The sequence below is a fragment of the Rhinatrema bivittatum genome, chromosome 8, assembly GCF_901001135.1.
Source record: "Rhinatrema bivittatum chromosome 8, aRhiBiv1.1, whole genome shotgun sequence".
Lineage (NCBI taxonomy): Eukaryota > Metazoa > Chordata > Amphibia > Gymnophiona > Rhinatrematidae > Rhinatrema > Rhinatrema bivittatum.
In genome coordinates this window covers 152,960,639-152,972,728 of record NC_042622.1, presented here as the reverse complement: position 1 = coordinate 152,972,728, position 12,090 = coordinate 152,960,639, and the positions used below count along the sequence as shown (strand labels likewise).

General features: G+C 45.5%; 1 protein-coding gene across 2 annotated transcripts in view; it reads left to right on the top strand.

Moving 5' to 3' along the window:
- RELA (RELA proto-oncogene, NF-kB subunit) overlaps positions 1–11,701 on the top strand; it is a 94,599-nt gene extending 82,898 nt beyond the window's left edge. For both annotated transcript variants that reach the window (XM_029612200.1, XM_029612199.1), the window contains 4 exons: positions 2,227–2,439; positions 2,781–2,861; positions 3,096–3,191; positions 7,618–11,701. In XM_029612200.1, coding sequence (XP_029468060.1) covers positions 2,227–2,439; positions 2,781–2,861; positions 3,096–3,191; positions 7,618–8,342 — 1,115 coding nt within the window. In that variant the 3' untranslated portion in view covers positions 8,343–11,701. The remainder of the gene's footprint in view (positions 1–2,226; positions 2,440–2,780; positions 2,862–3,095; positions 3,192–7,617) is intronic.
- Positions 11,702–12,090: the final 389 nt, after the last annotated feature.

Here is a 12,090-nt window from a genome sequence, read left to right as displayed (position 1 = left end):
ACTCCAGGGATGAAACAGCTGCATACTGTTCATTCCTTTTTACCAAAAGTGGTCACTGAATTTCACTTAAATCAGTCCATCTTCCTGCCGTTTCTGCACAGAGAGAGAGAGAGAGATGTAGAGGAGTTTAGTCTGTTGCTACCCTTGGATATCAAGAGATATTTTGTCTGGATTCTGGAGGTTACTGAGCCTTTATGGAAAACGTATTGCCCTTTTGTCCTTCATGGCAGTACTAAACAAGAAGAGCTGGCCTCACAGGCTACAATAGCTCGATGGATTAAGGAGGTAGTCACATCAGCATACGTTGATGCTGGTAAGCCATTACCTAGTCAGGTTAGGGCTCATCCCATTAAGGCCCAGGTGATGTCATGGGCGGAAGTTAGATTGCTACCATGTTTCTCCGATAATAAGACAGGTCTTATATTCTTTTTTAGCTCCAAAAAAATGGTTAGGGCTTATTTTCAGGGATGTCTTATTTTCGGGGAAACACAATACTATCATATGGCCAACCGGGTCGATTTTATTTTGGCTGCCTCCCCCCGAAACGATACCTGAAACCCGCCCCAACTCTTCAAATTTGATTAATTACAACGGGGTTGTAAAAATAAAAAATAAAAAACCCCAAACCCACCCCAACCCTTCAAATTTATTTCCTTGCACCCGACCCCCCCAAAACTTCAGAGCTAAAACTTTGCCCTTTCCATGTGACAGCTGGACCACCAGGGAATTTCGGCAAGTTTTGGGGGGGTGAAATGAAGTAAATTTGAAGGGTTGGTTTGGGTTTTTTTTGTTTTTTTACAACTTCCCATCTGCCTCCCTCCCCCAGGGACTTTCGGTAAGTCTTGGGGGGCGGGCAAGTCTTGGGGTGGAACCGCGCGTCCACATAAAAGCTAGGGCTTATTTTTGGAGTAGGGCTTATATTTCAAATCCTATTCTAAAAATCCTGAAAATCAAGCTAGGGCTTATTTTCAGGGTAGGCTTTATTATTGGAGAAACACTGTATCTCCCGTCGACATTTGCCAAGCTGCGACGTGGTCTTCCTTACACACCTTTTCCAGATATCGTTTGGATGTGCAGACCCGGGAGGACGCAGCCTTTTCAGGTGTGGTTTTGACAGGACCGCAAGCAGCCTCCCACCCTAGTCGGGAGTAGCTTGGGTACATCCCACTTGTTCTGGATTCATCTGACTGGTCGCTAAGAAATGAGAAATTACTACTTACCTGACAATTTCCTTTTCTTTAGGACAGTCAGATGAATCCAGCTTCCCTTGGCTGCCAAATGCTTGCACTATGGTCCTTTGTGTGACTGTGTTACAGGGATTACTGGTGTTAAGTGCAGTCCCTAGACTAGTGTTAATATGTTTTGTCCGAGCTCGGTGTTTACTGTTGGCTGAGTATTGACATGGTTATCTGTTTTTAAATCATTTTTTATTGGTCTGTCCACAGTTGGCTTTTGAAGAGAATACTGGCAGGCTGATGTCACTGCAGGGGTATATATATTATGATGTTAGTTTGCTCTGCCTCCATCTGCTGGTAGAGGTGCATAACCCACTTGCTCTGGATTCATCTGACTTTCCTAAATCAAAGGAAATTATCAGGTAAATTGTAATTTCTCAATAGGCATTCAAACAGCCATGAAAAAAAGGAGTGAGGGGAGGATTGGGAAAGTCAGTGTGAGGAGGAACCTTTGTGTGTTTTTTTGTTTTTTGCCACCATAAGCCTGGGCTCCAGCAAGTCCCCTCTGGGACTGAGAGCACTCACAACAGGCTCACTATCCTGGGCATACCATATGATTACCACCACTGCTAAATTTTTCTTAGGAGAGGCAGGCCTAAAAAAAATCCTTCTACACCACCTGTACGTTCTTGTATCTGCTGGAGGCAGAGAATGCTGGTTTTTTCTGTGCTGCACCTCCCCTAGATAGTGGTGATAATATCACAAAGGAAAGCTGTATGCCCTGCCTCCATTGGCTTCTAGGGGGACATTGCCTATTTGTCTAGACTGGTGTAGCAAGATGAAAAGTAAAGAAGTTAAAGCAGCCAAGCTGAGGCAATGCAATACTAGAATGATCGGATGTGTCCAAGGAATAGTCAGAAGTATTAAAAGCGGTATTGTGTATGGGTGAGAGGGACATGCTGCTAATGGAGATATAACAGCCTCCTGCTGCAGCTCTCCCTCACCTTCACCCCCTCCACTGGACTATAACTCTTCTCTGCGTCTTCCACAGAAGACATTGAAGTACGTTTCTTCCTGGATACTTGGGAAGCCAAGGGAAACTTCTCACAGGCGGATGTCCACAGACAGGTAGCCATAGTCTTCCGCACTCCACCCTACCTGGACCCAAACATCCGGGAGCCAGTCAAGGTGCAAATGCAGCTGCGGAGGCCCTCGGACAAGGAAGTCAGTGAGGCTATGGAGTTCCAGTACCTACCAGATGAAGGTAAGAGGCTGCAAGTCTCCACCTCTGGACCCATCTCATAACTCAGTTTAAAAAAAAAAAAAATGTGTGCCGAAAACAAAGAAAACTGCATTAGGGTTATCCACTGACTCCATGGCCCCAGGACAGCCTGAATCAAACCTGGTTTAATCCCTCTTTCCTACACACACAACATGCTGGGACTTAGATTTCTGGTAAGCCTGCAACAGGAAAAGAGGGGCCAGGTCATCCTTTAAAACATTTCCATGGGGCTTTGAGTCAACGAGGGGGTTAGAAGCTATGACTGTCTCTGTTGACAAAACGGTAGAGGTGTTCTGAGTCCTGTCTGTTTTTTTCTCTTTTAGGAGATCTTCACTGCATTGAGGAGAAGCGCAGGAGGACCATGGACAGCTTTAGAAACATTGTGAAGAGAAGCCCTTTTGGAGGTGTGCGAAACAAGAGGAGGAACCACCAGGGCTGGATCAGTGATCAGGATTATGTGTTATGGCTCTGTGCAAGCTAGAGTAGTGATGAGGGATTGGGGGACCTGATCAAAGCAGGTGTAGTGGTGGAGGCCTGTGTTTGGATTTCTTCCTTAGCTAGAGTAGTAAGGGGGGGTTGAGGGCCTGTATTTGTGCTCCCGGTCCTTTCTTGCTAACCCTGCAGTTTCTTCCTTGCAGCCACAGTTGAACAGAGACCCCCTCGACGCATAGCTGTGCCCATCAGGACGATATCCAATGTGCCCATCAAGACTATACCCAATGTGCCAGCAACAGGTTAGTTTTAGTTTTAGCTTTGCTTGCTCATGCTTAACTTAGTCAGTGATTGTAATGATTGATGCTAGTGCTCTCCTGATCTTTTTCAGACTCATGTGATAGTAAGTAACTGAAGTAACAATCTTCAGCCCCTGCACTGTCTGACCCTCATCTTTCTGAGACCCTCTTAACCCCCATTCTTTGCACTGCTCGTTCTTAAACTCTCTGAGATCCTACTAATCCTAGACCCTTTACTGCTGGTCCTTGAGTTGTTTGAGACACCCAACCCTGTCACTCCTATCTATGCCCTTCTCCTCTAATGCTACTTCCCAGTGCCATAGTTTCTACCTGGCTGTACCATATGCTTGGAATAAACTTCCTGAGCTGGTGTGTCATGCTCCCTCTCTTGCCTTATTAAATCCTATCTAAAAACCCACTTTTTTAAGGCTGCTTTTACATTTTAACCCTTGATTGTCTTGCTTTCATCCTCATTCATTTTTAACCATTGTCTTAATAAATGAAATTCCCCAAGTTTGTTTTGCCCTGAATGTTTGTCTTGACTAGATTATAAGCTCTACTGATATATAATCTTGTATATTTTTTGTACAGTGCTGCATACATTGAGTAGCATTATAGAAGTGTTACGTAGTAGTAATAGTACTACTGTTGGTCCTTTTACTGTCCTCACCAGACAGCAGAATAAATTAGCCATGACCACAGGTATGATGTCAGATAACAATGAATGGACCCTTCTCTCTTAGCTCATAGAGCTTTTGCTCTACTGAGCATGTGCAGGAGTTCACACATAGACATTGCCTTGTGAGCCCCCCTCAGTCAATTTTAGAGCCAAGCTTTAGTTGAGTAGTAGACTTTCTAGGGAGGTGGGCAGTATTAAGTATGGCTAATTCATCCTGATGTCAGTGGAGAACAAGGTTTATGGTAAGCAAACTTGCTTTCTCCACTGACTAGCATGGCTGAATTAGCGATGACATGTCAGGAGTTCCAAGCTGAGGGTTGCAGCAGAGCAACCCAGACCTCACCATCGAGAGTAGACTACTGGATGAACCTGTGTGAACCTGCATATCCAGATTTATTTTTACCAATTGATAATTTGTCCAGACAGTAGTGGGATGTCAAGGTATGAATTAATGACCAAGTTGCAGTCTTACATATGTCCTCTGAAATGATCCATTGATGTAATCATGGTTCTCACTTGAAGAGCCTTAAGAGTCTGTGATCTGGAAGTCAGCTAGAGCAAAATGGTGGTTTAGCGGGATTAACATAAATAAGAAACATAAGAAATTGCCATACTGGGTCAGACCAAGGATTCATCGCGCCCAGTATCCTGTTTCCAACAGGGGCCAATCCAGGCTACAAGTACCTGGCAAGTACCCAAAAACTAAGTGTATCCCATGCTAGTAATAGCAGTGGCTATTTTCTAAGTTAACTTGATTGCAGTACCCGTTAGAAGAAGGAAAACTTGTCTTTAAATTGGAGAAAGATTGAGCCCCGTTCTGCAGTGATACCTAAAGGTCCCTCCCCCAGTTGAGAATTCCTGAGGCGATTTACGAGATCCCTCAGAGATGTGCCTTGGTCCAGTAACAGATTTTCTGGCATGGACTTGCTGCTGAAGCAGCTGAAAGGCAGCAGGTACAAGAAGCCGAGCAAGGCGGCCAAAGCCCTCTTCCCCCGCAGCTGGAGACCGTCTCTGTACTCAGCCAGTAAGTACCGAGCCCAGGTAAAGTAAAAGAAGGACTCCTCCGATTCAGTGAAGTGGAAGGGCTTCAGTAAGTCTTTCCTCCAGTCTCTTGTTTGGCGCGCCGTACCAGCGAAGTTCCCAATTCCGTTGGGGCAAGGGCAAGGGTTTTCCGAGCGGGTTGAGTGGTCCCTCGATAGGCTAGGCCCCGCTTCAGGCTCGGTGGGCCCTCCACATGGCAGGCCGCAGCGGCACCATCTTCCCCTATAGACAGTCAGTACGTGCGGTGCGAGTTGGCTCTGCTGTGCGACTAACGCGTGCATACATGTGTGCACCTGTTCTATAACAGCGCGCATAACACTGCACATTCCTGCACGCATGTGCTTGCTCACAACCAGACAGTTATACTTATGTGTATCGGGGCAGATCTGTGCACGCTTGATCCCAAATGCTAGCCAGTTGCACGCACAAGTTACAGTTAACTATAGCTCTGGCAGCAAAGAACACAAGCGACACTGTCTTTGTGCTGCCTGCCATATTAGGGCTACACAGAATCCTTCCTGTGTCAGAACTGTGAGGAGGCCCAGGGAGGGCTAAACTCTCCCAGAACTTCTCCAAGCCCGGTCCCTCTCATTCGGAAGATGGGTCAGCCATGACCTTATCCAGTAGCACCCCAGATCTGAGCAATCCCAGGACTGTGTCCGCCTCTGGAGAGGGCAGATCAGTGGCACCTACCCCAGTTCCTCCTGGGCTAGGTATGGACCCGGCAGCCTTTTCTTGGGTGGAATTTTTTCAAGGCCTTCAAGCTTTTGTTCAGGCGTAGTCAGCAGCTGCCCCTGCCCGGACCGCACCCCAGTCGGGAAGGCCTTGTCCTCCCAGCCCTATCAGCATGCCTTGGGACATTCCTTGTCTCTCCAAGGGTATCCTGGACATGGAGCCAGACTCCATGGATGACTAGGGGCAGCTGCACAACCATTGTGGAGTCAGCGCTAAAGAAGGCCTAATTTTCTGGCTGCAGGAACTTAGGAAATCAGATTTTCCCATATTCTTATTTATGATTCTTGCAGGATCCAAATATATTGGAATCGCTGCAGAATGCCATAGTGTCTAGGATTTTGAGAAGGCTGAAGACTTCCATATTAGAGTCCTTGTCCTTACAGATGTTGACTCTTAGGATCATACTCATCTTTATCTAGAAATCTGAAATAGGAGAGGACCTCTGTCAGTGACCAGTGCTCTGGAGGCTCAAGTAGAGGTCCATAGAATTACTATTTCTCCTTTCTCTGAGCTGAGAGAAGAAAGCACACTGACCTAGGACCCCAGTGATGATGCAGGAAACTAATGTGGGGTTCTTGCTTGTCTCAAAGGGGAGTATTCCCAGGCAATAACCTTAGTTTGGCTCCACTGCAAGAGATTGGCAAGGGGGTTCTGATGGGATGTCTGTGGGGTCGGAGGCGAAAGGTACTCCCCTCTTGAGGAAGCAAATACAATCCATAGATAAGAGAGGTTGAAGAATGCCTCCTTATCCATAGCCATCAGGAAGGCAAAGAAAATCTTCACCACTACCACTTGGTCTAAAGACTGTTGTGGCCAGGTGTGGAGGGTGGAACATGCTCTTCTGAAACCAGAATAGGTTCCTCTGGAAGGCCTTGTGAACTTTATAGAGCTGTCTTAGAGGTGCATAGAGATCAATGGCACCACCAAACAGAATCTGGTTTCTCTAGATGATCTCATTCTAGAAGCCTTGATAGAGAAATCCTCTTGAGGAAGTAATTGGAGCACATCTTCTATTCTCCTGGAATGCGTTAAAATGATTGGTGATTTAAGAAATAGCTGTGGCGGTAGCATTAAGGCCTAGTACTTCAATAGCGTTTATCCATGATTGAGGAATTGAGGGCTCCCAGCTCCAATGCGTTGACATTTCCGGGGCTTGTTGCTGTTTCATCAGTGCTGATTGCTCTGAGGAATGGTGCTTTTTCTTCTTGGCCTATACCAAGAGCTGCCGTGCCCATGAGGGACTCTCGATACCATAGAGCAGCATTTTTGTGGCTTACCTGACCTCGACAAAGTAGGGGGAGCCTAATGCCTGCTATGAAGTAGGGGAACTCATGCTCAACTCGACACCTGGGGAGCTAGAAGAGGAAGGTTCGTTATGGCTTTTTACCAGCCTGCACAGCTTCTTCATCTCCCAGGTTCAGGATCTCTGGGTCTGAGATGACATCTGGCTTCAATAGTAAGTTAGATGTGTCATGGTTAGGCCCAAGATATTGATAAAAGCTATCATGACTGTTGGTAATAGACATCTTTTTACCACACATGTAATCCTAGAAGATGCTGAGGGGAGCTCCTTCTAGGATTACGAGTCACATTCCTTGTTGCTTTTTAAAAAAAAAATTTTTGTGTGATAGCAGTGAAAAGTACTCTTTGGGGGCTGCTGAGGCAGCAAGACAACAGCATTCTGAAAAAATTAAGAAAGATTGAAAAATAATTTAAGAATGTAATAAAAAAAAACAAAAACAGAGAAGGCTACACGTCCATGCTGTGGCTTGGACAAAAAGACTTGAGGGACTCACCAGACACCATCCGCGCAGGAACTCCCTCACATGCTCAGTTGAACAAAAGCTCTATGAGCTGAGAGAAGGTTATGTCCAGCGCCATCGAATGGCTAATTCAGCCCTGCTTGTCAATGGACAAATGCTGTGCAATTATTACTTTCTTTGATCTTTTCATATCTCTCCCTTTTCCCCACAGTTTCTGAGATATCCAGCACCCTGATATCCACCTTGTCTGTCAAGCCAAATCCACAGCCATCACCAAGCCCTTTGCCATTCACCTTCACTGTTTCAAGCACATTGCCTACTGCTCAAGCTCCAACTCCACCATCTGTAGCTGTGGCATCAGCCTCCAAATACCCAACTGTGAACCTGGATGAATTCTCTGACTTAGGCTTCACCAGTAGCCAGTTTCAGCTACCCTCAGCCATATCTAGTATGAGTGGGGAGCCCTTTCTTAACATGGTATCTTATTCTGATGTTCAGATGGATTTGGGTAGCCTAATAAGTGAGGGCGACGGGCAGTGCACCAGCCTCAGCTCAATAGACATCCAGGACTTCACCCGACTTCTGGGTGGTGAAGTGGACACTGGCCAGCAGGAAGCTGCCAGGGTTGGTGGGCTAGGAAACCAGGCAACTCTGACCTACCCAGATTCCACAGGAAACCAGACAACTCTGACCTACCCAGATTCCACAGGAAACCAGACAACTCTGACCTACCCAGATTCCACAGGAAACCAGTCCACTATAATGACCTACCCAGAGGCCATCACGAGGCTGATGGCCAACAGGGCAGATGACTCTAGTGGAGAACAGCTGGATAGCAACAACAGCTTGGTGAATGGGCTGTTGGCCTCACTGCAGCCAGACGAGAACCTCTCCTCTATCATAGATTTTGACTTGCAATCTATCCTTAACAACTGAGTTGGTGGCAGGAGGTGGAACAGAGGTTTGAAAACCCTTGCAGAACTTTGTCTCATTGTGGGGTTAAAGGGTTTGGGCTCTGACTATGTCTTCCTTCTCCTGACCCAAGCTCCGATGCACTAAGTCACCAGCTGCTCTTTTCTTTGTATGTACATCTGTAGCTCGCCAGTCCTGTAAAGGCTCTGAATTCAGCCTAGGCTGGCATGGACAGGGCTTCCTGGGGGGCACATCTGTACTCTTCGTCCGCCTACAGTGTAGGTGCCCTCCTAGTGATGTGGCCCTTGGTAGGCCTGTGTGTTTGGTTCCTCTTGCTTTCTCAGTTGAAAGGCTGCCTGTTTAAATGAACTTGGTATGGCCTTGGGGTGGGGGGGGGGGGGGGGAGGGGAGGAGGAACCCTTTGGAATTATAGTAGAGCTAGACAGACTGGTTCATACAGTGGATTTCCATTTCACCATCTGGTAATGTGACAACAGACAGGACTGGAGTTGACCCAGCATAGCTAATTCCCTGAACTGGTGCCAAGGGCATTTCAGCAGAGATTTCTTTATTATTAAAGTGTTTACTTCCCCCTCTCCCATTATTGGAATCTTGTTCTCATTTTTTTTTTTTTAAGCATTGGTGTGCAGCATGAAATCTCAGCCTGTCACAAGGAAGAGAAAGTCTTGTTGCTTGCCAAGGATATCACAGTCAGAAGTGGCAAGGTGCCTCAGTGGGGCTGTGCCCAAACAGCAGGAGCTGGGGCCTGGGTGCTGCATTTCTAGCACACTTGATGGAGACCACAACTGATGGTTCTAATTTTTGCAGGAATCTGTGACCAGGAATAATTTAAGTTGTTCCAATGGATGTGGACTGGGTGGGTTTTTTTTTATTGTTTAAATTTAGCTACATTGTGCAGACCTGCCAAGGGACTCTGTTCTTGGAACAGAGTTGTCGTTTTCTGAAACTCCTTCTCCTGTTTCATGGTGAAAAAACATGGCCTAATGCTCCCACCCTGAACTTGGGGATTTGAGTTCAAAGACAAGTCTCTCTGTAGAACTTGATTCCCATGGCAGCTACATGTGTGTTGTATTTCTCATACTGTGCTAATGGCAATATTTAGACTTAACCTTGCCTGTGTTATCAATCTCACAACCCCCATTTCACACTGGAAAGTGCTATCCCTCTGTGATGACCATAGGCTCTATTCTGAACTTGTGCAGTCTTCTATCTAATCCCTGCTGAAGACAAGTATATATGTATGTGTGCGTGTATGTATGTATATATATGTATTTTGATCATATACATGTCCATGCCTAAAATTCATTTAAAAATGTACCTTCTGGTGATTTAAATGTTCACTTTTGTTTACTACAGAGGGAAAACTGCATACAGTGTTGGGAGTCCTTGGTTGACAACATTACACAATGCCTAGCCTGATGATAGGGAGGTTATGCACAGGGTTAAGAAGGATAGTCTTAAGCTGCCGATTCGTTTCACCCTCTTTACTTAAGCTGAAGGCTGCCTCTGCTTTTGAATGTCACTCTTCACTTTGATTTGTGCATTGTGGATGTCTAAGTGAACACAAGTGTCCTCAGATATTTAACTTGCTGGCTTTGGTCCATGGCAGAGCAGCAACCCAACTGCCAGGACCAGCTCAGCCTGACCTACTTATGAATAATACAGTCTCCATCATATTCAGAGATTATTAAAAACCTACATTTGAGGCTGGCCCTGTAGCAGTGTTGCTCACTACTATGTGAAGGACCTGAGTTTATTTCCTTGAGATGCCATGCAGGCAACATTCACTGCCCCTGAAGGAGAGGAAAAGTCTCGGTCCTTGTGCAACAGCAATAAGCAACAGTAATGCTGCCGCAGGTTTCAGCATGTACTGTGTGCACATTCTCAAAACCTAGACTTTTATGTAAAAAGGGTTTGCGCGTGGGATAGATGCTCATATAAACCCGCTTATCGGTGATTTGTTCTGTGCAAGTGTATGCTAATGGCATGCAAAGGAGTCATGGGCAATGCAGGGAGGCATGCTAGCAGGGAGATTGGGTTAGTGTGGGTTTTTATAATGCGGGTTTTTAGCACCTGGGGCAAGGCAGGAGTTAAGTGAAAGCACCGAGGTGGAGACCAGTTTTCTGATGCATTTATGGGTCAGCCAAGCAGCGGACAGAACTGGCAGAGAGAAGACAGCTTCTCAATGATGCAGAATCACCGATCTGCATTTCATGCTCTTGCCAGCAGTCTGAGTTTGATCTTGAAGGGGTAAGATATTGCTCTACCCACCTTCACATCAACTTCCAGACTAATTTATTTTTTTATTTTTTTTATTTATTTATTTTTTTTTTACAAAAGAAAGGCTTTTGTCCCAAGAATCAATCACGGATGTTCACATGCTGATGGGTGTCCGTGCGGGTTTCTGCATGGATTTCTGCGTGGTTTACTACATAGGGCCATGAGTGTGCATTACTGTGCGCATTACGGCATGTGTGTTTTGTGTATGTGGATTGTATATGCATATCTAATCCATATGCAGTTATTACATCCTATGCTTCTGATGGTTTTTGGTGTGTGCGCCAAAAAATTCACCAAGAAAAATTAATGTGGATTTTAGTGCAGGTCTTATTACAGTGGCTCCTTAGTGACTGAATTTGGGGGACCATGATTGCAGGGCTCCAGAGGGGGAGCCCTGTTACATGGCCTCCAGTTGAGGACTATCTCTGCAATGACTGGGTTAAGTGAGTTGGAAGGAGATATAAAATAGGGAAAATATCCTCAGGTAATTGTAAATGAAGGCTTTTGGTGCTGTTGTTGAATGAAGACTGATTCCAATTAAACTAGAAGCACGAAGGAACAGAAGGAATTATTGGCCAAGACCCCTTATCACCCTCAACTTTTATCACCTGCTGCTTTCTAAGAAATCATGAAAAGTTTAAAAAAAAAAATGCCTGCAGAAATTGAGACTCACAAGGATAGTCCCGCCTTTCACACCCACCACTTTCATGTTGCATTCTGGTACCTGTAATGCTGAATCCCAAAGGGAATTTGCAGAAATTACAAATCTCTCAGTGTACTGGGAAGGATGGTGTCACATGCAGGATGCAATGACCACCGGCTAACAGAAATTACTCAGAGGCCACAGACAGGTTCAAGTCACTGCTTCCAGTTTCTCTAAGAAACTACAAGTCAGTAGTGGCAAGGGAGCAAAGTTAGGACTGATCAGCCTATCAGCTGGCCTGGGGAGGACAAAAAACTAACAGCTACTGACCAGCCACTTCCCACTGAGAAAACTGACAACCCTAAGTGCTTGTGTCATCTCCAAAAGCAAAATGTAACCATGTTTTATCTTCTATACATTAAAATATCCCAAAAAGGAACAGTCTCATTTCTTTCCTCATCAAAATAATTAGAATTGGGGATGGGGAGGATTCTTTGTGTTGTCTTTGGGTTGCTGTCATGTAATAACTGAGAAACAAGTGAGAGGACAGGTTGCATAACTGTTTTGCGGTTGCTTCCACAGCCCGTTGATTTTTCAGTATATCCATAGTGAATTTCCTTATCATCCAGCTAGACCAGTGCAGATGTGTTGGTTAATGCCAACCATCCAGCAGATGGAGAGAGAGAAGGAAACATTTGATCTTGCTCATTTTCTTTTGTTGAATCCTACCAGACTAGACCAGACATGTGTTTTGTACCATTACCAGTAAATGGAATCTGAGAAATAGAAAGCTGGACTGCCCTTTGTAAAATTGTATACAGCCTTTTG